We start from the raw sequence: 27,001 nt of genomic DNA, 5'->3' as shown, positions 1-27,001 counted from the left end.
TCTTGGAGTTGTGCCGATTCAATGAAATAGTATTAATATATTTAAGAGTCGGTATTGCCCCTGTGACATGTAAGCTCTAAATTAATGCTGTTAATTTCATTTTATTCCTTTAAGTTGCATCACCGTGGCGAATCGTAGGAATGTTTCCATGGCTTTGGCTACATACTATGAAGTGGCTCTTCAAATGGGTTGTAGTACTTCACACTGCTATCAACAACGTCAGAGGCTCCTAGTTGCTTTAAGTTTCGATATACAATAGGGCCACTTTCTTTAATTTTTTTTTTCAGTTTCTGATAGTCCCACCTGTTTTCTCTTTCAAGGTCTTCACCTGCCCCATTTTCCATCGCCGACTCCGCCACAAACGACATTCTCCGAGACGCACCCGAGTGGCGCGTGGGCAGGAAGCACGCTTCAACCGGCCACAACTGAGGACTCATTGCCTAGCTGAGGGCGCGCTCAGCTCAGTTCTCGCGGGAAAAGACGTGGTTTTTAAACGCAAACTTCTACTCCCACCCCCTACCTCCCAAGGTGTCACGTGACGCGCCTGCGTCCTCGCCTCAAGGTCCTTCCTGGTCGTATACTAGCTGTTACAGGCTGTTGCTAGGTCCATTACGGAAGTTGGCCCATTGACTTTCGCTTCCTCGACGGAAGCGTCACAATCTGGATATCGACTCTTAGCGGAAGTTCGTCACGTCGCAGTTGCCTCCGCACAGCGGATGTGTCGCCGCTTAGGTGACGCTGGGAAGTGCTTGCAGCCTCCGTCGCTGCCTTCTGGTTGAAGCACTATGGAGGGAGAGAGGAAGAACAACAACAAACGGTGGTATTTTACTCGTGAACAGCTGGAAAATAGCCCATCCCGTCGTTTTGGCCTGGACCCAGATAAAGAACTTTCTTATCGCCAGCAGGCGGCCAATCTACTCCAGGACATGGGGCAACGTCTTAACGTGTATCCTTGCGGCCTAGGCTTTTGGCCTTCGAGTCGGTCCCGCCATGCTCCGCGTCCAGGGCTTCAGCTCTGGTGGGGACCGAAGCGGGGAAGAAGGTGGGCAGGAGGAGCTGGATGTCTAGGTGGGAGAGCCCACGGTGGGGCGGGCTGAAACTCTGTTCGCGCGATGGCAGCGAGGCGGAGTTAATTTCCCGCTCGCTAACCCGTGCCACCAACCTTGCTGGGAATTCGTATCCTTCCCAGCTTTGTGTTTTAACTAGCTCTTACTAGTCCTCTTCAGTGTGTTCTGACCTGTTTTGGTGACTTTAAGATTCTCCTTTTCCGCTGTGCTTTAGGGGTCTAGTAGAGGTTTCACTGTTGACGGCTCTCTCTCAAACTTAGTGTGTAAAGAGTTTCGAGAAATTCAATACCTGAAGGCCTAGAATTAATGCCCCAGGTTTGGTTCAAAATCCGTTCCTCCCACTTGCTAGCTGTCAAATTCTTGGTCTTCTCATCTGTAAAAATGGGATGATACCTCTTGCATTTGATTCTGTCCCCACCACAATGCTTGGCATTCAAACGTTCGAATAGTAGTATCTGCTGTTAGAGTTTTATAGAATTTCAGAGGAAGGAAAGATGTCGGTTTATGTTTTTAGGGATGTAGACTCACGGAATCGAATGTTTTAAATCTTTTACAAAATATTGGGTTCTTACGTTACTTAGAGCGCTGGTGTATATTCGTTTTCTTCATATTTCAAAGATGTGCTAAGTTAGTGATGTCCCCCCCCCCAAATATTTTTGTTTGTCATAAAATACACTCATTTTGTGGTGGAGAAAACTAATATGGTTTTAAAGTTTTTTCACTCTGTGCATGAAAACTTTTTCTTGGGTGCAGCTTCCATTTAAATGTGTTGCTGTTTGTATCTTAAGATTGTGTTCATCTCAAAGTAAGTATCCTTTTTATTGTCATTTTGCTTCCTGTTGATATCCAGTTTGTTTCCTAAGCATCCAGTCAGTACGGAGTTAAACTTTTTTGTTTGAAATTCTATTTCAGTGTATCCTTAAAACGCTTTCCCTTTTTGTATGTGTGTTGTCATTAAGGTTGTTGCCATCATGGGACTGCATCATTTCTAGACCCCATATTGTCAGCTGAGGTCTTTAGAATTAAGATATTTAAACGTTTTTATTTCATTTAATAAATATCAGGTCATTTGAAAGTATTTGTGGTCCCAGGGATCACCATATGAAAAGTCTTGGTTGCCAGAGAGAAGTAGAACTGAAAAGTTAATTGCTGGAGTTCAGAAGGGGAGGGAGCTAGTGCAGACATACCTAGAGGCCAGGTGAAGAAGGGCCTGGTAAATCATGTTTAAGAGATATCCTGAGCTAACAGATCACCATTGCAGCATTTTCAGAAGGCAAGTGACAGAAATGTTTAAGATGTTACTTTTTTTTTTATACTTGATCCACATATCCTGAGAGTTTGTTTATTCATTCAGTAAATTTATATTAAATACTTGTTACGTGTAAGGCATTGTGCTAAATGTCAATTGGCGATTAATAATTTGGTGAAAGAAAACAGAACTCTTTGGAGAGGCAGAGGTAAGTATGATTTCATTTAGTAGCATCTACTGTGCTTGATCATTTGGTGGTCTTTTGGGGAGGAGTTAGAGGTTACATTTTTGGAAATTATACTGCCTGCCTGCTTGTTTTTGGACCTTAACTTGAACACTTCAGCTCACAATTGACTATCAACACTGCTATAGTGTACATGCATCGATTCTACATGATTCAGTCCTTCACACAATTCCATCGAAATGTAAGTATTATTATTATTTATTATTTTTTAGAGACAGGGTCTTTCTCTGTCTCCCAGGTTGTAGTGCAGTGGTGCGATCACAGCTCACTTCAACCTTGAGCTCCTGAGCTCAAGAGATCCTCTTACCTCAGCCTTCCAAGTAGCTGGGACTACAGGCGTGAGCCACTGCGCCTGGCCAAGTTTAATTTTTTTATATGGTGTAATCCTTTTGTGATAGATTCCTGGTCTTTGCTACTGCACTGGGATTTGAACTTAGAATTTAGGGTTGATCACTTTGCTTATGTGTCATGCTGCTGTTCTGAATCCAGTCTTCCAGTTTTCCTGTGAAGTGTCTAATTGTCTGGTAGATTTAGACATCCTTAGAGTAGGTGGATTGGATTCTCTAATAAAGAAATAGATTATTGAACACTTAAAGTTAACATTTTTGGGTTGGTAGAGTAGCATTAAAGGGGAAATCATGCTTAATTTAAGTATAACTTTCAAAGTGGTAAATAATAATATGGTCACAGGAAAGGAATGTAAGTTATTTAGATTTTCCAAAAGCCTTTGATAAAATTCCAATCAACGGTTGGAGGAGAAGGTACATTATATAATAATGACTGGGTAAGTGACTTTTAAGAATAGAAAAAAAAAAATAGTAATAAAGGGATTTTTTTTGTGGACAAAATTATAAATAGTGATAGTTTCAGTTTTGCTACCTCAAATGGCCTTATTTCACATGATTGTAAATGTATAGTGATATCCCAGTTCTAGGAAAGACTATATTTGTTTAGTAAAATCCCGAGATAATAGGGATAAACTTGGAGAATGCTTCATATGGATTTATGAGTAAGATATTTCATTATGGGATTTTTGAGGGGGGTGATATGGTCTTATTTATTAACTCAAAAAATCTTCTTTTTGGCTGGACTCAGAAGTAGATGCTCTCAGAGAGGACATCCTACGTGTCTTGGCAATCTGTTCCTGGCGCTTTTCTTTGGCCTCCTTCATTCTCTTGGCCAAAAGTTTAGCATATTCTGCAGCCTCTTCCTTATTTTTCATAGTATGCTGTTTCTTCAGAGCAATACGCCGGCATTTATGTTGCGGAACACGTGGAGTTACAAGTCGCCGAATCTTGGGTGCTTTGGTCCTAGGTTTCTTTCTTACCTTCTTTGTTTAAGGGCTTCCTTATAACATATTGGCGAACATCATCTTCTTTAGACAAATTGAAAAGTTTGCAGATTCTGCTAGCTCTTTTGGGCCCCAGACCATGAGGTACTGTAGTATCAGTCAGTCCAGGGATACCCTTCTCTCGTTTTTTTTTTTACAATAACGAAGTTGAGAACGCTCAGGTTGGCATCCACAATACAACCCCGAACAGATTTGCGCCTTCTTTCTCCAGTTCTTGGTCTGTAACAGGAATGCCCTTTACTCAGTAGCAGGTGAATACAGCCATGGGTCAAGCCACCTGCTTCATGAGGAAATCCTGCTTATCATTCTCACCACTGATTCGGACCCCATAACCCTTCCATTCTTCACCCAGAGCGTCAGCAGCAACTTCCGTGGCCATACTCTTCTCATAAAAAGTACGAAGTTTGCATTCATCGTCCACTTAATGAGTTTCTGGCTGTCAGTGGCTGAGAAGGAGATATTTAGCTTCATCTTAAAGCAGCTGATTGCCTCCGATGTGCCAGGAAAAAGAGCTCATTATGGTTTTTTTCCTAAAAAGGGTTATACTACTGAGGAAACTTGTTTAAGACATACCCTTTAGGGTGATGGGTTTTAAGCTCTTTTTTATTTGTTTATTTTTTATCCTTGTAGGGAAAGTATCTGTGAAGGTATACATAGCTCTTGTAATGTAAGAAATTGGCAGAATCAGTATTGGGAATAACTACATAATAAGCTTTTTGGACTTGTGAATTAAGTATTCCTAATTTTTCATGATTGTCCAGTTAGCTTGGCTTTCTTCTTCCCTTACCCCCCATACCTCCAGCCATGCCCTACTTCTGACTGGAAGGAGTACACCCTTATTAAGGGAAAGATAAGTATGTTAGCATTTAATGGGGCTATCTAATGACACCAGAGTAGAAGGTAGTGGATAAAGAGTGAAATTTGAAGAAGTTCATCGCTATTGTGCCAATTCTGTAGATTTTCTATAATTCTTTTTTTTCTTAAAATATTACAGAAGAACATTTTCTATAATTCTTCCCTTTTATTACAATAAAGATTTAAAATCTGGGGTGAAATAAATCTCAAATCAACTTTTCCATTTTGTGCATATATAGGTTAATACATATTTCCCCCTACTTTCATCTGTCAAATTACATCTTATTTCCTACATATTAAGCTTGGCAAGGACAGAGACTCACTTTTCTGTATATTTTCCAAAGCACCTTCAGTAAACTTATTGAATGAATGAATGATCTGGTAATTATCCAATATGAAGATATTCTTTTGGATGTCATGGCCTTTTCTAAATTCTAGTGATTAATTGGGAGTCGTTGATCCTCTTTAGAGGATTGATTTTAGACACATTCTAGAATTAACAGGTCAAAAATAACATCCTGTTAATATATTCTAAGAGTTTAGATGAGATGAATCTAAATTCAAATCTGAGAGGCTTTAACACATTGCTGTGGCATTGGTGTTACATATATTTAATCCCTCATGCATTTTTCATGTTATTTTTTTCTTATTACAAAGGCAATAGGGCCAGGCATGGTGGCTCACGCCTGCGGTCCTAGCACTTTGGGAGGCCGAGGCAAGAGGATTGCTTGAACTCAGAAGTTCAAGACCAGCATGAGCAAGAGTGAGACCCTGTCTCTACTAAAAAATAGAAAAAATTAGCCAGGTGTAGTGGCGCATGCCTGTAGTCCCAGCTACTTCGGAGGCTGAGGCAGGAGGATCACTGGAGCCCAGGAGCTGGAGGTTGCAATGAGCTACAATGACATCACTGCACTCTACCCAGGGCAACAGAGTGAGACTCTGTCTCCAAAAAAAAAAAAAAAAAAGGCAATAAATTCCCATGGTAAAAATTAAAACAGTACAGAAATGTATAATGTGGAAATTAAAAGCTCCTCTGTAAACTCACCCAGAGATAACCACTGACAACTCTTTGGTATGTAGTGTCCTGGACATTTTTCCATATATACACTAGCATTTATTTCTATTAAAAAAATCATGTCTTACTATACTACTGTTGTGCAACTTGCCTTTATCACTTAACAGTATGTATTGGACATCTTTTCATATTGGCTTCTCATTATTTTAAATAGCTACGTAGTATTTGTTTAATTACCATAATTTATTTAACTAGCTCCCTATTGGTGGCTATTTGGGTTGTTTTTAGTTTATTATATTATAAATAAAGTTACATAGGATAGTCTTGTACATATATAGTACACTTGTGTGAGCATTTTAATATAAATTCCTATAGGTGGAATTGCTGCGCTCAGGGGTATGCATATGTAAAAATTTTTGTTGTGTTGATTTGCCCTATTGAAAGATTATCAGTATGCTTTGTTTCCAGCACTATAGAAGAGTGTCCTTTTCTTTACACCCTGACAAAAAATATTCATTACTTCAAGAAATATTTTAGTTCTTCAAGAAATATTAAGTATTTGTTAAGTGCTAGGGATATGTTGGTGAGCCAGATTGATGGGGTCCTAAATTATCTTCTTAATTTACATTGCTTCAGTTAGTGAAGTTAGGTTTTCTTGCCTTTTGGTCATGGTTCTTCTCATGAAATTGAAGAATTGAGTGAAAAATTGACTGATTGCTGGTTCTCTTTGCCCCCTTTTTGTTATTCTGATTATCTTATTTTTATGAGTTCTTTATATATTATAGCTGTTTTCAGGTGTTGTGAATATTTTTCTCATTTTGTGTTTTTTTATTGAGGTATACAGTAAAGCATAAAAATCTAAATTATGCAAATTGATTAATTTTTGCATTATTATTTTTTATGTGTGACCATATCTCAGATCAAGATAGTATTTTTCCAACACCCTGGTAGGTAGAGTACTTGTCTTTTAATTAAAATAAATTTTATTTCTTTAGTGGACATGGTTAAATAACTGCTTTATTTCTTTACACTCAAGTTCTGGAATTGCATTTACTTTCTTTTTGAGAAGAAATTCAATCTCATTAATTGAATTTCTACATGTACTATCTTAAATGTTTTCAAGTGGGGGAAAATAAAAATGGTGAACTACTTGGGTGGGGTGCGTGTGTTTATATATTTCAAAATACAGATTCTGTATTTAGTGCCTAACAAATTTGTTGGGTGTATTTTACTCTAATTAGTTGACTCTTAAGAGGTCAAGCTCAGTAGTTAGAAGCATGGTCTCTGGAGTCCTGTCTAGATTTAGAACCATGCTATAGTGCTTCCTAGCTGTGTAGCTTTGGGCAAATGAGTAGTGGATAGGCTTTAATAGCACATAGCAAACAATAAACATTAGCTAGCATTATTGTTTTTTGAAAATGGAGAAAATGTTATACGCTTAACTGGTACAAGAATTCCTCCTAGAGAAACTTGGCCTTTTATGGGGAGACGCTTTGGTATGTGAACTTGACAAATGATTCCATAAGGAATATTGAATATTTTTATGGTTGATTGCATAAAAATTAAATTGAAAATTATCTCTTGCAGTCTTTTGCTTAATGAAATATTAGCTTGCATTGTTATCTATTGTTTGTATACTATATTATAGTTAGCTCCTTTCAAATATATTCTTAGTTCCTAGAAAGCAGAGTTGTATAGGTTTAAATCTTTTTTTTTTTTTTCTGAGACAGATTCTCACTTTGTTGCCCAGGCTGCAGTGAGTGCCTTGGCGTCAGCCTAACTCACAGCAACCTCAAACTCCTGGGCTCAAGCGATCTTCCTGCCTCAGCCTCTCAAGTAGCTGGGACTACAGGCAAGAGCCACCATGCCTGGCTAATTTTTTGTTTCTATTTTTAGTTCACCGGCTAATTTTTTCTGTTTTTAATAGAGACGGGGGTCTCGCTCTTGTTCAGGCTGGTCTCAAACTTACGAGCTCAAGCGATCCTTCCGCCTCATCCTCCCAGAGTGCTAGGATTACAAGCCTGAGCCACTGCACCTGGCCCAGTTATAAAATCTTGTTAATTTTTATAGTGTTCCATTTTTTCTCTCCCTATACATATATTTTTTCATTATCATAAAATTGACGCTGAGCGTGGTGGCACTGCCTGTATGTAGTCTTAGCTACTTGGGAGGCTGAGGTGACAAAGTGAGCCTGGGTGACAGTCCAGTACAGTCCAGCCTGGGTGACAAAGTGAAACCCTGTCTCTTAAAAAAAAAAAAAAGAAAAAGTTGTAAGAAAGGATTGAAGGAGAAAATGAAGATTTCACGATAACTCACTTTTTCGAGATAATCCTGTTAATGTTTTGAGTATATTCCATTAGAATTTTTTGTCTGTATGCAAATACATGCATGTATATTTATTGCAACCCTAATAGTTATCCAAAATGATACCTGTTTCTTTTTTCCATTATTTCTAATGTTAGTGCCTACTCTAAATTTTATTTCCTAATGCCTGAATTATTATTAAAATTTTTCTTTTTTTAAAATTAACTTTTAATGTATCCCCTCCTTTCCTCCTTTTAATCCTACCTGCCACCAGATTACTCTTAATATTTCTTAAACTCTACATTTTTCTAAAATCTTTAATGTCTCACATCCCATTATGTATTTCATTTAACGACTCAGTTTAATGTTCAAAATGTGCTTCATGCCCAGATCCCATATCTTTGTTCATGCCCATTTTCTTGGATCCTGCTTTGTTTATCCTAAAGACTGAGAAATGTATATATAGCAAGCTCCATATACAACTGAAACAAATGAGAAGGAAAAGAATTACTATGAATTGAATTTGTGGAGGAACTTACTCTAGAAAAGTATTATGTAGGTAACTGCAGGGATACAAATAAGTATTAGAATATCTGTTCTAGTCAGTAAAGTGAAATAGATATTTAAATTCTGTGAAATTATTTATTGCATTTCTTTGACTTGTGAATTATAGCTCTTGCCATTGCCATCTTTAATTCATTGAAATATTCCTAAGATTCAAGAAAAGTCTACTTCTGAAGTTTCCCAGATTGCTAGGCTACATTAATGTCATATTGCTCTAATCTTTTATATTGTTTAGTGTCTGAGTTTGTTGTCTCAGTTTGTTGTTTGCCTGTATTGGCTTGAACTTCCCCCCCAAATGCCTGCTATGTATGATTTCTTATATATAAGGCTATGCTTCGTATTCTTTTAAAAAAAATTTAATATATAAATAATTGAGATACAATTTATATACAATGAAATTCACTGTTTTAAATTGTACAATTCACTGGTTTTTAGTATATTCACAGTATTGTGGAACCATCACCACTGTCCAATTCCAGAACATTTACATCACCCCAGAAGCTCCTCACGCATTTACAGTCACTCCCATTTCCCACTTCCCCCAGTCTGTAGCAACCACTAATCTACTTTCTATCTCTATAGATTTGCCTGTTCTGGACATTTCAATTTACTCCTTAGAAAAATGTATAGAGTGATTTGATATAAACAAATTCTTTAATAAAGAATTTCATTTTATTTCATTTTTAGTTTTTTTAGAGATGCGGTCTTTCTCTGTTGCCTAGGCTAGAGTGCAGTGGCACAATCATAGTTCACTGCAGCTGTGAACTGCCGTGTTCAAGTGATCTTCCCACTTCAGCCTCCCGAGTAGCTAGGATTACAGGTGTGCACCACCATGCCCAGCTAATTATTTATTTATTTTAGAGACAGGGTCTTGCTATATTGCTTAGGTTGGTCTCGAACTCCTTGCCTCAAGCAATCCTACCACCCTGGCCTCCCAAAGCACTGGGATTGCAGGCATGAACCAAGAATCTCATTTTAAATAGAAAACCGTCTATATCTAGTACCTTCTCCCATAGATAGCTTTTAATGAGAGGTTGTTGAAGGATTGATGTTTGGAAGTGGACATGGATCAATGGATAGGAGAGGGGAAGATATTATAAGTAGAGAGAAAAGCGTAAATAAGAGTTGGTGAAGTTGAGATAAGCACTGGATTTGTTTGAGACTTAGCTCCTCTTTAGATCCACCTTGGTCTAGAAATAAATAAATAATAAATATGATCTGTTTTCTCTCCATCCAGTCTGTGGCTCCAGCAGCCTTGTTTCTAGCAGCGAAAGTAGAAGAGCAGCCAAAAAAATTGGAACATGTCATCAAGGTAGCACATACTTGTCTCCATCCACAGGAGTCACTTCTTGATACTAGGAGTGAGGTAGGAGATTAACTATACATCTGTTTTTCTTTGTATATATTATAACTTAATATTGTAACTTTGATTTACTGAAGTTTGAATGGGGGCTGTTAAAGGCACCTTTTAGTGTTTATTTTTTCCTTAACAACAAAAAAAAAATCACATAAATTTTATGGCAAAAGTTAATTGTATTCATTGTAGTAAATTTGAAAATGCAGAAAAACAAAGAAGAAAATGCATCACCTAGATATATTTTAGACAACCGAAGCACAGATATATAAGTGAACCACTGGTATTTCTGGCTTCTTTTCTATAAATAGCTATGTGTGCATGTATTTTGTATCTGGGTTTTTTTTTTCCACTTACTATATCTCAAATATTTTCTCATTTTATTAATTTTCTACTTTAAAAAAAGTCTAGATAGTATTTCATCATATGCTTGTGTATGTGTCTATATATCTCTCTCTCTCTCTATTTTTTTTTAACCATTCTCCATTAAGAAGTATAGATAATTTCCATCTTTTTGCCACTATAGATGTTATGAAGAATATTCTCATAGATACATTTTTGTTATGGATCCTTAAGAAAGTGAGTCCTATCACTAGTTTTTTTTTTAACTTTTAAAGAAATTATAAAAATAATATATGCTTATTATAAAAGAATTCAAAAACTTAAGAAACATTTAAAGTCAAAGTTCATCTCCCTTTTTCCTAGAATACTGCTGATTATAGTTTGATAGATATTTTTCCAGACCTTTATCCTATGCGTATACACATAGCTTTTTGTTTCCTTCTATTCTTTCTTGACTTTCTTAAAGAAAGGAAACTCTCTTCTGGTTGTAGAAGTCAGTGATTGAGGAGTGATGAGTTGAAAATTCTGATTTTTGTAAGTAATTAGAGAAAAATTAATGGATTTTTGTTACTAGATCATTTAAGTTTCTGACAATGGATGTCTGGGTTATCCTTTATCAAATAGATAAATGGAATTGTGTGTTTTCTTCTGATCATAATAGAGAAAGGTTTTGTTTGCCAGGGAGATTGTTTTTGTTTTTAATAATAGTCCTTCTAATTATGTTATATGTAGCCATGTCTTGACTTCGTTCATTTTTCTCTTTGAGCCACACCAGTAGCTCTTGTCGAAAAGAGTGATTGGTCTGGACTTTATTTAGGTTTGAGACTAGTAAATGTGATTATAGAATTGAGTTAACAAAATAGAACAAAAACAAAATAATCCCCACTTTTTTTCCTTCTCTAATACATATTTACATAACTTCTCCCAAAGTCTGCTGTTGTTTTGAGGTGGTTAGTGGGGCAGATATTTTCTCCACTGTGTGGAAAGGAGAGCTAGCATAGTTTTAAATCCTTATCAACTTATTCAAATCATAAAGTTAAGTGGAAAGTTAATTTTTAAAAAAGATTAATTTTAATAATGCATTTTACTTAATGCAGTAAATCTAAATTATTGTCATTTTAGCATGTAATCAATGTTACTAAGTTATTGATGAGGTATTTTACATTCTTTATTTTTTAACTGTCTTCAAAATCCAGTGTATATTTTACAGTTATAGCACATTTCAGTTTAGGTTAGCTACATTTCAAGTGCTTAGTAACCACATGTGGCTAGTGTTATAGTTTTGGTTGTTACAAATCTGAGAGAATTTTCTTGTTTATTACATTTTCTTTTGAACTTTTCTGTTAATTTTTAGAAATCTAGCATTGTCCCAAAGGGGAAGGTTTAACAGGAGTCAAATGTTTGATAGCCGTTAAATGTCTACAGTACTGTAGGAAGGTTCTGCAAATGTATTTTGGTGGTGTTGAAAAAAAGATGTATTTTAAATTGTCTTATATCTAAATCACATGAGCTTTAAAACCTAAAATATTAATCAATCTGAAAATGAACCAGATCTCTGGTGCTATTTCCGTAGCCATATATGAATAAAGTTATCTCTCAGTGTGCTAGTTTACTTTTTTTTTTAGGAAAATCTGTGCTGAATGGGGATGAGGGATCAGGATTGTATTTTAATTCCTAGTCTATCTCCTAATTTCACCCCTGCCGTTTATTGTTTTAGTTTCTCTAGGAGGGGTTGTTAGAATTATTTACACTTTACACATTGTATCTTTGTAGAGAATAATTTTTGTCTTCTCACTTTTAGGCTTACCTGCAACAAGTTCAAGATCTGGTGATTTTAGAAAGCATAATTTTGCAGACCTTAGGTAAGTTTATTTTCCTTTAAAACACTAAAAAAGTTATTTAACATAATGATTTGATTTTAAATTTGCCAAATACGAAACAGGAAGAAAATCCCTTGGGATGTTTTTGCAGAGTGTCCGTCCATCTGTTTCTGGTTTATAGAGGTTATAGAGCTCAGAGTTTAACCCTGGCCTATACCATAGGGAGAATGTAAGTAGTACAGCTGACCTTTGAAACAGCAGTTAGTGGTCTTTTTTTTTTTTTTCCTCATTTTAGGTTTCATGATTTGCTTTTTAAGGTTTGGCACTTTTTAACCTCGTAAATAATCTAAAGAACCTTTTTCCTTTCATGGATTGTTATGGCTTATTTGTCATTGTAGTTAACAGCATTTGTTTTTAAAATTGTTAACTGGTATTTAGAACAGCAAAGTGGAAATGGAGGAACTCAAACTATAGTGGTTGCATGGGCAACTCTGATGATGTTCTTTTATTATCTATTATTTTCAACACATAGGCTGTCTTTGAAAGCTTAGAAAATATGGAAATAAAGAATTTCTTTTCTTGTTCTTTTGGACTGCCATTTTTTTCTCCTAGGCAGGGTAGGATTTCATGAGTTGTGTTTGAAAGTTATTAGTATAGCTGTATTTTTTTTGCGCGTATGTACACATGATGAGTTATTGAAAGTTTATCTCTGAAGTTAATTTCTGCTAGTTGACTCTTAATTTCAACACATAGGCTGTCTTTGAAAGCTTAGAAAATATGGAAATAAAGAATTTCTTTTCTTGTTCTTTTGGACTGCCATTTTTTTCTCCTAGGCAGGGTAGGATTTCATGAGTTGTGTTTGAAAGTTATTAGTATAGCTGTATTTTTTTTGCACGTATGTACACATGATGAGTTATTGAAAGTTTATCTCTGAAGTTAATTTCTGCTAGTTGACTCTTAAATTATCTTCAAAGTAATCATATTTTAGGGGACAATGAATTTTTTCTGGTGAAATAAATTTTTATTAATACTTCAATGTGGAAACCAGTAAGATCTAATTCACAGATATCAGTTATCCTTTCAGAATAATTCGCACCTTGTAAATTTATCAATAGAATTTCTTGTATCGGGGAAAATTTTAGTTATATACTCAAAAAAGGCAACTTACTCAAAGACAGTTTTTATAGACACACTGATCCTCCTTAAGTAATTTTGGTAAAGACCATTTGAGGTAAAATAAAATGATCAGTGTCTTCTGTAACTGAGATGATGAAAAGGAACAAAACTGAGGTAAGACAGGAATAGGTTTTAAAATGTTTTTTCAAGGTTAAACTTTAGGGCAGGCACAGTGGCTCATGCCTATAACACTAGCACTTTGGGAGGCCGAGTTGGGAGGATCACTTGAGCCCAGGAGTTTGAGACCAGCCTAAACAACATAGCGAGATCCTGTCTCTACAAAAAATAGAAAAATTAGCTGGCCATGGTGGCACACACCTGTAGTCCCAGCTACTCAGGAGGCTGAGGCAGGAGGATCCCTTGAGCCCAGGAGTTTGAAGTTGCAGTGAGCTATGATGATGATATTGCACTCTACCCCCAGAAAGAGAGCAAGACCCTGTCTCAAAAAAAAAAAAAAAAAAAATTTAGGCTTTAAAAGGTAGCCATCACTTGAGCGACTCCTTCTTCCAACCTTATGTTGTATTCTGTTGTCCCTAAAAATGTGTTTTGTGTTCTTCAGTGCTCTTGAGATCTTAGCAGTACCTTCTAGCTCAAAGTGTAAGCAACTTTGAAGATAATACATCTTAGAGAAGAGTATACTGCATTCTTTGTGTGACTCTTAGCCTTTGAACAGCAATTTTGGGTGAGGGAAATGAGGGAGGCCTTTGGTGATGACTCAGATAAAATAAGTATAAAATGTTTTTGAGTATCTCTAGCTTTATAACCAGTTGCTTTTTTCTTTTAAGGCTTTGAACTAACAATTGATCACCCACATACACATGTAGTAAAGTGCACTCAACTTGTTCGAGGTAAGGAATCCCAACTTGAGATGTCTTAAATTGTTTTACCATTTAGAGGCTGTGGTTTTCTGTGAACAAATACATAACACATCTGCTGTGGCCAAAAGTTAAATTGAAAGGCCTACTTAGTTTATATCAAAATAAATGGTGAGAGTTAACCTCTTGAGGATGTTTGTCTTGGGGGAGTAGGTGATCTTATTTTAATTCTAGGGTTGATTAAAGGCTACCCAGAAGGCCAAGGCAGGAGGATCACTTAAGTCCAGGAGTTTGAGACACAGCCTGGGCAACATAGTGAGACCCTGTCCCAGCAAAAAATTTTTAGAATCTCTGGACTCCATTGTGCATTTATGTGCCTTTTATAGTTTTGTAGACCAAACTGATAATTGGTCTTATTTTACATTTTACTAATGTGTGTTTCATGTGAAAATTTGCAGTTTTCCCAAGTTCTTTATGAAAGTATTAGAATGTTTATGATGGCCGGGTGTGGTGGCTCATGCCTCTAATCCTAGCACTCTGGGAGGCCGAGGTGGAGATGGATATTTGTTATCATTGAAAAGATGACATTTTAGGGAAGATAAAACTTTACTTTGTCACCCAGAGCATTTTTTTTTTTTTTTGGAAAAAGGAATGTGGCTTTTTCATTGTAATATATTGAATAATTTATGTTATTTGATGATTTGGGGATTAAATCACTTCATTAAAAACTTCTCTTATCAGCAAAAATCACTTTTCCCAAATGTATTAAGGTCTTTTGGATTCTGATTTTGGCTTTCAGATCATCTTAGTTCATCTAGTTTAGTGTTTCTCAGTGAATCCTTATATCAGAATCTCTAAATTACTTGCTACAAGTATCTCAAATACCTGATGTGCAGAATAACACTCGAGTCCCTAGGTCTGGAAGCAGCATAATTATTAAAATTAAAAATCATTGATCTGTCTATAAACATTAGGTGGTCAGGGATCATGTTTGCCTCATTTACCACTCTATTCGTAGTATCTTGCAAATATTAAATGGTTACTAAATATGTGTTGAGAATAAATGGCACTAACAACTTTTTTCCTTCCCTTCCCCCTGCCCCACTGTTTTGTTTTGTTTTTTTTAGCAAGCAAGGATTTGGCACAGACTTCTTACTTCATGGCAACCAACAGGTTTATATTTTAATTATTTTTCCCTTCTAATTTTGGGAAAGAATTTTACTTGGGTTGGAATTGTTACCTTTTGAGTGGTAAATACAACCACTTAGTAAACTAGAACCCAAGGACCCCAGGCATGGAAATGATCTTTGATACAATGTGTTATAGACAATTCTCTGGTCAATGTTGATTTTTATGCACAGTTTTCATGTTGTAGTTTAAATTTCCATGGTGCTTTTTAATTTGCTGTGGTGATATATAAGTATTTAATACTGATTCTTTGATAGCTTACTCAATTCTGTTATGTGTTACTTTGCTTTAAAATGTCCAAGAGCACAGTTCTGAAAGTTACGTTAAACTTAGCACTCATTGATAGTGACCGAAAACCTAATATGGAAGATTCTGCAATAATTATGATATTTTAAGACTCCTTTTTCTTCCCCCACTCCCAAACAAATGGACATGTAGGTGTGTAAAGAGTTTCAATACTTTTTCTTTTTTCCTTTTTTTACAAAATAAATTATTAGTACATAACTTGTATTATCAAATGACTAACTTACTCTCAACTCTAATACCTGATATTGTTTGTTCATGGAAACCAAAGATACCCCTAATAACTGTCAGGGCTAAGAAGTTCCTTTTTATAACCTCTTACAAGAAATATTTGAAATAAACCATCAATCAAGCATATTCATACTTGAGACAAAGATTGTTCATCATTTTAAATAGAAATATGATTGGTAAGAGACAAGGTAATTTCTACAGTATTTCCTTAAGTACTTGATTTAGGGATTGTGCACACCAAAAAGCTTATAATTTTGCTTAAGATCTGAGCTTAGTCTCAGGGTGATAGGTAATAAACATTGACTGTGAGCTTGGATAGTGGTCCAGAAGTCAATGTTTTAAAAAACTTGAATACCTAGCTTTTTTTTTTTTTTTTTTTTTTTTGGCTCTGATCAGTGTGTGGATTGAATGATGTGCAGTCAAGAAATTTAGAAATGTTGTTACCTGAACAGGTGAGTTAATAGGAAAATAGAGTGCTGTATCAGAGCACTGGATATTTCTTGCCCTTCTCACTCTCCTGTGTTTTTTTAAACTTTTTTTTTTTTTTTTTTAATAATGGAGAGTTTTAGCTTTGGGTTGAGAATTGAGAGCTCATGACACTCTCTGTTTCCTTCCCTCTGATGTCAGCCTGCATTTGACCACATTTAGCCTGCAGTACACACCTCCTGTGGTGGCCTGTGTCTGCATTCATCTGGCTTGCAAGTGGTCCAACTGGGAGATCCCAGTCTCAACTGACGGGAAGCACTGGTGGGAGTATGTTGACGCCACTGTGACCTTGGAACTTTTAGATGGTAAGTTTTAGAGTAAGGGACTTTGAAAAGCACTTGCTCTTGATCTGTCACATATCTGGCTGAAAGTGACTTGATTCAGATGAAAATAGTGAGTTAGTTGAGGTTATTCTTGCTTCGTTACTTCTGTCTCTCTGAGTCTTTCTTGAATGTTCTATTTTATTTGTAGAACTGACACATGAATTTCTACAGATTCTGGAGAAAACTCCCAACAGGCTCAAACGCATTCGAAATTGGAGGGTAAGACTCACTGCTGTCAACTTGTGGAACAAAACTAGTTTCTTCTTTTGACTGCACCAGTGAATATATCAGAATTCAATATGTATTCTAGGTTTGGAATTTCCCTTTTTATAGTAATGTAATAATCATGGCTTGAACTTCATAGCTTGGATACTGGCCCAGAAGTCAATGGCTGTAGGTGATGGCAGGATTTGCTTTGCATTTTGCAACTCCTGTGATATGTCATTTGGTTAGCAACATTGGTTTAGTATTTTCTGCGTGGAGACTGTTGAGGAAAAAACATGGCTTCTCTGAGTCAGAGTATCGGCTTCTGATAGAGGCAAGGTAGAAAATTACAAGGTTAGAGCTGGTGCTGTAATTTTAAAAATGGATTTTAGAATTTTGTTTTTGTGTAGATTGTAGTCCAAAGTTGTATTTCAAATATTTTTCAAATTATTAGTTATGAATAATGAAATCATTCCTTCTTTTCCCCAGTGTCAGATAGAAAATTTCTTTTAAAATGGTTCCCTCATTTTCTCATAAATTGAGACTGATAAACTTAATTTTATTCTCCTGAGTTGAATGAGTTGTAGCAAATGAATTTGCCTCTTAGAAGCCTAGGGTTAGAAGTAGGTTTGAGATCACATAGTTCGTATTTTACTTTCATATAAAACCTCACCAAAATTTCTAGAATTTGTTCATGGACTAACAACTTATAATCATAAGCAGTCATAAGAAGGCATAGATGTTAATGAATGATTTTTAGATAAGCACAAATTATTTTATGTTCTTGCTTTGTAACATTTGTAAAGATTGCTGTGACTTTTTTTTTTTTTTTTGCTATGACTCTTGATGGAAGGTTTTAAAATTTTCTTCTGAGGTTAGTTATTTATATTGGATTTTATGTTAGGGTAGCCTCCTGTTTGTGGCCTATCCAGAATTTCCAGTGTTGCTGCAAGTACAATCTATTCAACTCAGTATTTTTCTATTTAATAAATTACCTCAAGTGAAGAAATGTTATTTGCTTCATTCTAGGCATGGCAGGCTGCCAGGAAAACAAAAGCAGATGACCGAGGAGCAGATGAAAACACTTCAGAGCAGACAATCCTCAGTATGATTTCCCAGAGCTCTTCAGACACAACTATTGCAGGTTTAATGAGCATGTCAACTTCTACCACAAGTGCAGTGCCTTCCCTTCCAGTCTCTGAAGAGTCATCTAGCAACTTAACCAGTGTGGAGATGTTGCAGGGCGAGCGATGGCTGTCCTCTCAACCTCCTTTTAAACTAGAACCTGCTCAGGCTCATCGGACTAGTGAGAATTTAGCACTTATAGGAGTTGATCATTCCTTGCAACAGGATGGTTCAAATGCATTTATTTCCCAGAAGCAGAGTGGTAAGAGCGTACCATCGGCTAAAGTGTCACTGAAAGAATACCGTGCAAAGCATGCAGAAGAGTTGGCAGCCCAGAAGAGACAATTGGAGAACATGGAGGCCAATGTGAAGTCACAATATGCATACGCTGCCCAGAATCTCCTGTCTCACCATGATACCCATTCTTCAGTCATTCTGAAAATACCCATAGAGGGTTCAGAAAACCCTGAACGGCCTTTTCTGGAAAAGGCTGACAAAACAGCTCTCAAAATGAGAATCCCAGTGGCCGGTGGAGATAAAGCTGCCTCTTCAAAACCAGAGGAGATAAAAATGCGCATTAAAGTTCATGCTGCATCTGACAAGCACAATTCTGTAGATGACAGTGTTACAAAGAGCCGAGAGCACAAAGAAAAGCACAAGACTCACCCATCTAATCATCATCATCATAATCACCACTCACACAAGCACTCTCACGCACAGCTTCCAGTTGGTACTGGGAATAAACGTCCAGGTGATCCAAAACATAGTAGCCAGACAAGCACCTTAGCACACAAAACCTATAGCTTATCTAGTTCTTTCTCCTCTTCCAGTTCTACTCGTAAAAGGGGGCCCCCTGAAGAGACTGGAGGGCCAGTGTTTGATCATCCAGCCAAGATTGCCAAGAGTAGTAAATCCTCTTCTGTAAGTTTCTCCTTTCCTCCACTTCCTACAATGGCCCAGTTACCTGGGCATAGCTCAGACACAAGTGGCCTTCCCTTTTCACAGCCCAGCTGTAAAACTCGAGTTTCTCATATGAAACTGGATAAAGGGCCCAGTGGAGCCAATGGTCATAACACAACTCAGACGATAGACTATCAAGATACTGTGAATATGCTTCACTCTCTGCTCAGTGCCCAGGGTGTTCAGCCCACTCAGCCCCCTGCATTTGAATTTGTTCATTCTTATGGTGAATATCTGAATCCACGGGCTGGTGGGATCTCTAGATCTGGCAATACAGACAAACCCCGGCCACCACCTTTACCATCAGAACCTCCTCCACCACTTCCACCCCTTCCTAAGTAAAAAAGAAAAAGAAGAGGAGAAAAAAAACTTCTTTAAAAAACGTGTTTTTTTTTTTTGTTTTTTTGACTACTGATTCTGAGTTAAGAAAATTACTTCCCTTATGAAATATGTCACCCTTCTTGGACTAGGGAATAAATTGATACTGAGACATAAGTGGGAGGGTGGTGGAGGGCCTTGGTTATTATATCTGCTATCTCATACGTTTAACTATTTTATTACAATTTTACTGGTATTAGAGAGGTGGGAATGTGTTGAAGCTGTGAAGGATTAAGAACACTTTCTCTATTCTTGGGCCTCTCCACCTTCCAATTAGGTTGATTGCAGCTGGTATCTTCCCTCTTCTTACCAGAACTGAAATATAGAGGGTTTGTTTTATCAAACAATTGTGGATCCTTTTGGTGTTTAATATATCAGAAGAGAGGAAGTATTTAAATGTCAAAATCTTTTAAGAGACTTTAAAAAAATAATTTAAAGAAAGTAAGTTATCTGTTTAGTTTTTTTTTATATAATCGGGGAGGGGATAGGGATTTTGCTGTGTGTATGAGATACATAGCAGTGACTCCTGGTGGGTGGGATTGGAGGGTGGGAATTTGTGCAGGGCGGGTGGGAGGGTAGGTTTTTTGGCCAAGAGTTCTGAAGTAGGCACCGGCCACTTGAAGTGTTGAGACCTTTAAGTGTATGTAAGTGTGGGTATGTGTATTTTAAGTGTGTGTGTTTAAAAATCATGTCTTATCTTTCCCTCCCTATCCCTTACTGTTTTCACTTCCCAACAGTCTACTAGAGAGACCACGGTTAACCTTGAGAACATAAAGGAAGGAAGAGGCTTGTATTTGACTTGTCATTTTCCCCTTTCTTTATGTTGTAATTGAGTAGTAGCCCCCTAATTTCTAGTTTGGGCAAGTGCTGCCTATGGCCTGACTCTTAACTTCATTATGAAAACTTCCTTTTTACCCCTCTTTGCATTTTGATGCAAAACTGAGGAGTGGTTGAGGAAGGAGGATTGGTGGGCAAGGCCAGCTTCTGCCCTACAGAATTAGGTGTGTCTGTTTTGAAGTTGGGCTTTGGGAAAGTGTTCAAATGAGAACAATCTCAGGGGCTGTGAAGGGAAGGGGGATATGCTATATATATCCTGCCTATGAAAGCCCAGACCATATGTGAGAGTAGTAGTTCTGGGAGAAGCCATGGAACTAGGGGATACTAAAAACAATGAAATTGTGCTTTGGAATTTTTAGGACATTGTGTTTTAAATTATGAGTGTAAGACTTGCTTTTTTTTAATCTGTGTATCTGAAGGGAAACAGCTGTATCCTCAGGTTTTTGCCACCTATATTACTTGAGAGATTGGAGCTGGTCAATTTAAAAGTACTGATGCCATGAGAGCAAGCAAACCTAGCAAACAGATACTATTGTGTTCAGATTGTTCATCTTTGGTGGCTTTAGATTCTAGACAGAAGTTCTTGAGATTTCTAAGAGTCCTTTAAAAAATAAGTCAGAAGTCCTTTTGTTATGGGGGCTTGATTATCCCATATATTAGGAGCAAACATTTTTAATGAGGAAAGAATTCTAAGCCAAGCTGTCTAATTCAAAACCACCTAGCCACAGATCATTTGATGGGATATTCTTTGGTTTTCATGGCATTTTTTTGCTCTAGAAGAGATGGTGCAATTTGAATTTGTTGTCTTGTTTTTAATGCAGCTTCCTTCACACCAAATAGTCTTTAGGGAGAAGTTGAATTCTTTTCATTGGAAGTCATGGGGAAACGGACTTATACATGTGCTGCTGCTTGGCAGAAATAGTTTGGGAAGAAAACTAAAGCAGTTGGAATTGATGATGTACTGGCCTAATATAGAAAGGAATTTGTAGGAAGGGGTTGGTGTCTTGCATCTCTGTGTATTTGACTTATCTGCCATTGCTGGCTAAAACAAGGAGCTCTTGACCTCTAAACCATTAATATTTCTTGGTGTGTCACTTCACTTTTATAGATGACATTTTCCTCTTTCCCCTTCATATTTTCTTTGTTGTGCCAAATAATTGGTAGATGAGTGTTTGTGTTTACTAAATTTAGGCTTCCTATTTATTTAGATTCTGTTTGGTAGCATCTGTTTCCCTTCCTGGCTTTTCCAAAGGGAATATGCCATTTAGTTTGCATCTGTATCTTTGTGGAATTGATGATCACTGCTTTGATTGTGAAAAATGTCTTTTCTAGCTTTTAATTATTCTTATCAAATGTCACATATTTTTAAATCACATGCACTCCTTCACCACAAAGGTGCATATCCATTTGACTTTATAGCAGTTCTTCATGGCAGTACTGTAGTTAAGTTCCTTACAATGTTGTCAGGAATGAATGAGACAAAAGTGCTTACAAAGGCTTAAGAGCTGCGTTATGCTGTGTAGACTGACCTTTGCACTAGTAGATCATTGCTGATACAGGTTGCTTTAGTGATCTTTTATATTAATGCCTCCTGGTACCATTTTAAGATACCTACAGTATCTGCTTTTAGATCTATGCATATGTCATGAACCTCCTTATAGGTTCTTCATGAAGCTGCTGTCTTTGGGTAAGCAGATGGACCTGTCAACTCGCATGTGTATCATCCAAATTCCATAAACTTAATTAAAACCTTACTGTGTTTTAATTGAGTTTGGGTTGTGTGGTTTCTGAGTTGTGTGTGTCTTTCCTATCCTCACACCTTCAAAGGGTAAGAAATGGGATTTATACATCCAAAGTTAGTCTAGTAAATATGGCTTTTTGTTTATTCTTTTAGCTTAGACTGTCAAAGATAAGTGAAGGTGGTAAGTAGGCCTGGAGCCTCAAGTTCTATAAATCTCATTTCTGAAACTTTGCTTGACTCTCATGTTGACAAAAACAGATACCTGTGGATTGTTCTTAGAGTTTTTAAATCAGATACCTGTGTTGATGTTAGAACCCTAGTGAAACATTAATCTAAAGCGAAATTGGTCTTCTAAAATATCAGTTATGTTTTTGGGGTTTAGAAAATACTTAGGTGTTAGTCTAGTCTTCTCATTCATGAATCAATGTATTTCCTTAACTTCCCTTTTCTTCTTTTTTAAAAGTGATTTTAGTGTATACGATATAGTTCTGTATTATTGGGTTCACCAGTGTTGACAGAAAAATTTTAAGTCTCTAGTTGGAAACAACAGCAATGGATTAGATATAGAAATCATGGTAACATCACTGCTGGGTTTTCTTAAACTTCTGCTACCTAATTCTTCATATTGAAATGTATACTCCTCATACCTTGCTTCTGGTAAAAGGCAATTAGAGGGGCATTATGTATCCCAGTATGGTTGGGTTTTAAACATATTTGTATTTCCCTTATTTGGGGAATTGATTATTTTATTTATTTTTAAAATTTTTTTTCTTCTGTTGAGTTATTTTGATACTAATGCTGGGACAAGGGAAGGTCTAGAACATCTTAAAGTGGGAATACAAATATTATTCTTTCAGATTTGGGAGAATTTAAGCAGTCTATGCAATCCATCAGATGGTGAGAAATCGCCCTCTGTTCATAGCCTCCACTAAGCTTTTGGTGTCTTTGATACCTCCCCAAATTTCTTGAGTTGTTGCTTAACACCGAGCTCTTAACTGAGTGTTTGCTCCTGATGGTTTAGGAAATATTCATGTTGTACCACACTTATAAGTTTTATTTTGTCTTTTTACCCCTCTGTGGATGCGAGTTTGAAATAAGCATGGTACTCTAATCCTACCTAATAGAGTGGTCTGGAATGGAAATTATTTTTTATGTGGAAGAGCTCTCCCTTTTAATGTTGCTAAAGGTTTTAATATGAACTTGGTATTGGAAAAGGGAGGTAAAGAAAAAGAATGTTTACTAAAAAGCAGTATCTGTTCTTCTCCTTTACGAGTGTGTATTCATGGCTGAATGAAGAGAAAGGCTCTTGGGTTTTGTGTTGCCATGTTAAGCATGGAGAGGGATGCTTGACAGCATACTAATGGAAGCCAGAGCAAGTATGTCCTCCATCAGGTAATCAGGAACTCTTCAGTTGAAGCTGAGGAACTAACTGATTAGTTGTTGATCATAATGCAATTATGTGAAAGTGCTGGCTAGCTTAAGCACCCAAAGAAAAGAATGCAGCAGCCTAACTTAGTGTTAACCTAGGTTTCTGAATTCGAAACTGACCCTTTCCCACCCTACTTCACACACCTAAAACTGTCCGTTTTCTTATCAGACCAAAGAGCAAAAAGGAAAAAAAAAGTAAAACACTTTACCAATCTGTGTCACTCAGGTACAATTTTGTGGTGAGATTTTTTGTTATCTTTGTAGTCCTCTTAAGAGTCCTTTCTCAGCATATTCTGCTATTGCCTCTGTCTTCCTTGGGGCATCTCAGTTCTGGATGCTACCCCTGGGATCTCTGCTGTTATGTGAATGATAGGATGTAAGTAAGGGCTCTTTGTAAAAAATTCAAAAAATTTTTAAAAAAGGATGTTGTATACATTTTATAGTCTGGCTATCAGTTTGATATCTTGCTGTCAAGTATGTTTCTCAATCTGTATTTATCCATCCCATCAATAAACGTTAATGATAAAACACTCATCTGATTGTTGTTTGTGTGTACTGAGTCTTCATATTATCCTTAGTCTTCGACTGTCATTTTATTGATATTATTATAATTTTGCTTCAATTTTGATATTAGTATATTCTTTCTTGTACAAGATCCTGTGGAAATTGCGTCCACTGGAAAGACCTAAAGATTTGGTCATCACAGTGAACCTGGTAGTATAAATTATGTTGTAGTCAAAAACTCTCACTCTTTATTGTTGAATGAATACCTGGAAGAGTAACTTGTACGCAAAAAAAAAAATTATAGTTCTAACATAGCTACATGTACTGCTTATCTAGCAAGCACTATTAACACAATTCATAATTGTATCCTTGGTTCTTTGAAAAACCTGAAGTGTTGTAGACATAGCAATATATTTGGAAGAAAATATGCTTTGAAGGAAAAAATTAACACTCTTGATGGTGCCCGGAAAAACTGATAGTGAATACTTACCTGGTCCTGGGACATAATAAAACCACACGTGCGAGGTAAATCTTCTAAATTACACACTTACAGGGAAAGAACTTTTATGCTGACATACTCCAAATTTATAACACAAAGTTAGCAGTAGCTATAGTTTGAAAGCTTTAAAAGGAAAAAAGAAATTTAACAGGGAGATACATACTTCTGAAAAAAGTCACGAGTTCTTTTCATTCGTTCTCCCATTTTCTAAAATATATATATTTACATAATTTCAGAAATACATATAAATCTCCATATATATATATATATAATCTGAAATGTTATGGAAGTTGATGACAGTGTAGGAATTCTGGTCTGGTGTATCCTTGGGAATAGATGAGGTGTAAATCAATTTAAAGTTTAAGTACAGCTGGACCCCCAATTAAAGGGTTTGTTAAACTAATCAATATAGAGCTAGGCTTCCTTTTAATGACTAATGCTTACAGCATATCTGGGTCTCCTGAACACTGAGAGCTCAATAAGATTGTCTTGATCTCTACCACTCAACATTCTGTAGAATGTTTGAAGCCTTTGAGACTCCTGTGGATTCTCTTAGAGGCTGTATTAATAGTAATCGTTGGCTCTGGGGCCCTTTTTGCTACATTGATTTAGTTTATGGATTGTCACATTGTCCTACTTGTGCTACTTTTTTTGACTCCTGTGGATTCTCTTAGAGGCTGTATTAATAGTAATCGTTGCCTCTGGGGCCCTTTTTGCTACATTGATTTAGTTTATGGATTGTCACATTGTCCTAATTGTGCTACTTTTTTTTGTACTGTGGAATCTGAACCCCTTCACATAACTGCTCAAAACCAACAGATAACCAAAAAACCACAGTGAAAAAAAGTTAAAATTGAATATTAGATATGCCTTTCTAAGTACTATGGACTGTTTACTGTTGGGAATATGTCAGTAAACAAGCATTATGCCTTCAAAGAATTTACAGATAAGTAAAAACAGTATATTAAATGGTGATAAGTACTTTGGAGAATGTAAAGCAGGGAAAAGGGGATGGGGTCCGGAGTGTGTGTGTTTGTGTAGGTAAGAAGGGTTGATACAATTGGAAAAAAGGTGGCAAGGGAAGGCTTCATTAGGTTACATTTTAGCAAAGACCTGAAGGCAGTGACAGCAAGCCATTGGATAGCTGGGATAAGATCATTCCAGGATTGTTCCAGGAAACCTCTGAAACATCAAAGGTTCTGAGATGTAAATATACTGGCATGTTTGAGAAATAGCAAGGAGGCCAGAGTAGTTGGTATGGAAATGAGTGATGGGAGGAGTCACAGGATATGAGGTTAGAGGGGCAATAGAAAGGCAGATACAGCAGGGCCTTGCATAAAGACTGAATGAATGGAACAGACACCAGTGGAAAATTTTGAGCAGAGAAGTGACATCCAACTTAGGTTTTAAAATGTTCATCTGATCTGCCATGTTGAAAATAGATTATAGTAGTCAAGGGCAAGGAGCGTCTCACAACATTTAGGTAAGAGATCTTAGACAGGTTAGACGTGCTCAAGGCAATGAGAAGTGATATATCTTGAAGATAGAGCCAATAGGATTTGCTATTAGGGGGAAGAGAAAGAAGTTGAGGATGATTCCCAGTGTTTGGCCTGACCGACTGGAAGGATGGAGTTATATACTGAGGTGGAGATGACTACAGGACTAGCAGGAGTTTGGCTTTAACATTAAATTTGAAATGCCAGTTAGACATCCAAGTGGAGATGTCTACTGGACAGATGGATATAGAGCGAAGTTCAAAGGTGGAGTCCAGGCTGGAGATAAACATTTGGGAGTCATGAGGTTATTGAATGGAATGAGATAGAGTGAGATAACCAAGGGAATCTTAGTAGAGAAGAGAGGTGACCCGTGCTCAGAATTTGGGGAAAAGAGGAACAAGAGAAAAAAAGAGACAGAATGGGTGACTGTGAGGTAGGAAGAAAACTAGGAAGAGAATGGAGATCTAGAAAGTGTTTTAAGGAGGAGGGAATGGCCAAGTGTGTCAGATGTTGCAAAAAGGTCTAGTAAGATCAGGCTTGAAAACTTCATTGGAATTAACAAGGTGAAGGTCATTGATAAACTTGACTAGCAATTTGGTGTTGGGGAAAACCTAACTGGAGAGGGTTCAAGAGAGAATGAGAGGCTGGGGTGCGGTGGCTCACGCCTGTAACCCTAGCACTCTGGGAGGCCGAGGCAGGCGGATTGTTTGAGGTCAGGAGTTCGAAACCAGCCTGAGCAAGAACGAGAAATTAATCGGACAACTAAAAATATATAGAAAAAATTAGCCGGGCATGGTGGCACATGCCTGTAGTCCCAGCTACTTGGGAGGCTGAGGCAGAAGGATTGCTTGAGCCCAGGAGTTTGAGGTTGCTGTGAGCTAGGCTGACGCCACAGCACTCACTCTAGCCTGGGCAACAAAAGCGAGACTCTGTCTCAAAAAAAAAAAAAAAAAAAAAAAAAAAGAATGAGAGAAATTGGAGACATGTGATAACGCTTCTGAGTTTTACTATAAAGAGGAGTAAGAGAAATGGGGAAGTAGCTGGAGGAAGAGGTATGATAAAAATTTTTAAAATGGGAGAAACTGCAGCATGCATATATGCTAGATAGGAAAGATCCAGTAGATGTGGGAGAGAAGGGAGAC

The 27,001-nt window shown here is 36.9% G+C and overlaps 1 protein-coding gene across 1 annotated transcript; it reads left to right on the top strand.

Moving 5' to 3' along the window:
* The first annotated feature begins 472 nt into the window (after positions 1-472).
* Positions 473-23,894, top strand: CCNT1 (cyclin T1). Its single transcript, XM_012653965.1, has 9 exons — positions 473-946; positions 2,660-2,741; positions 9,887-10,015; positions 12,147-12,207; positions 14,127-14,189; positions 15,284-15,329; positions 16,506-16,669; positions 16,836-16,906; positions 17,921-23,894. Exons 1-9 carry the CDS (start codon positions 786-788, stop codon positions 19,316-19,318), a joined length of 2,175 nt encoding a protein of 724 aa, XP_012509419.1. The 5' UTR covers positions 473-785; the 3' UTR covers positions 19,319-23,894.
* Positions 23,895-27,001: the final 3,107 nt, after the last annotated feature.

Source organism: Propithecus coquereli, unplaced genomic scaffold (assembly GCF_000956105.1).
Source record: "Propithecus coquereli isolate 6110/MARCELLA unplaced genomic scaffold, Pcoq_1.0 Scaffold111, whole genome shotgun sequence".
NCBI lineage: Eukaryota > Metazoa > Chordata > Mammalia > Primates > Indriidae > Propithecus > Propithecus coquereli.
The sequence above is the reverse complement of the archived record's forward strand: the minus strand, read 5'-3'. Positions and strand labels throughout refer to the sequence as shown.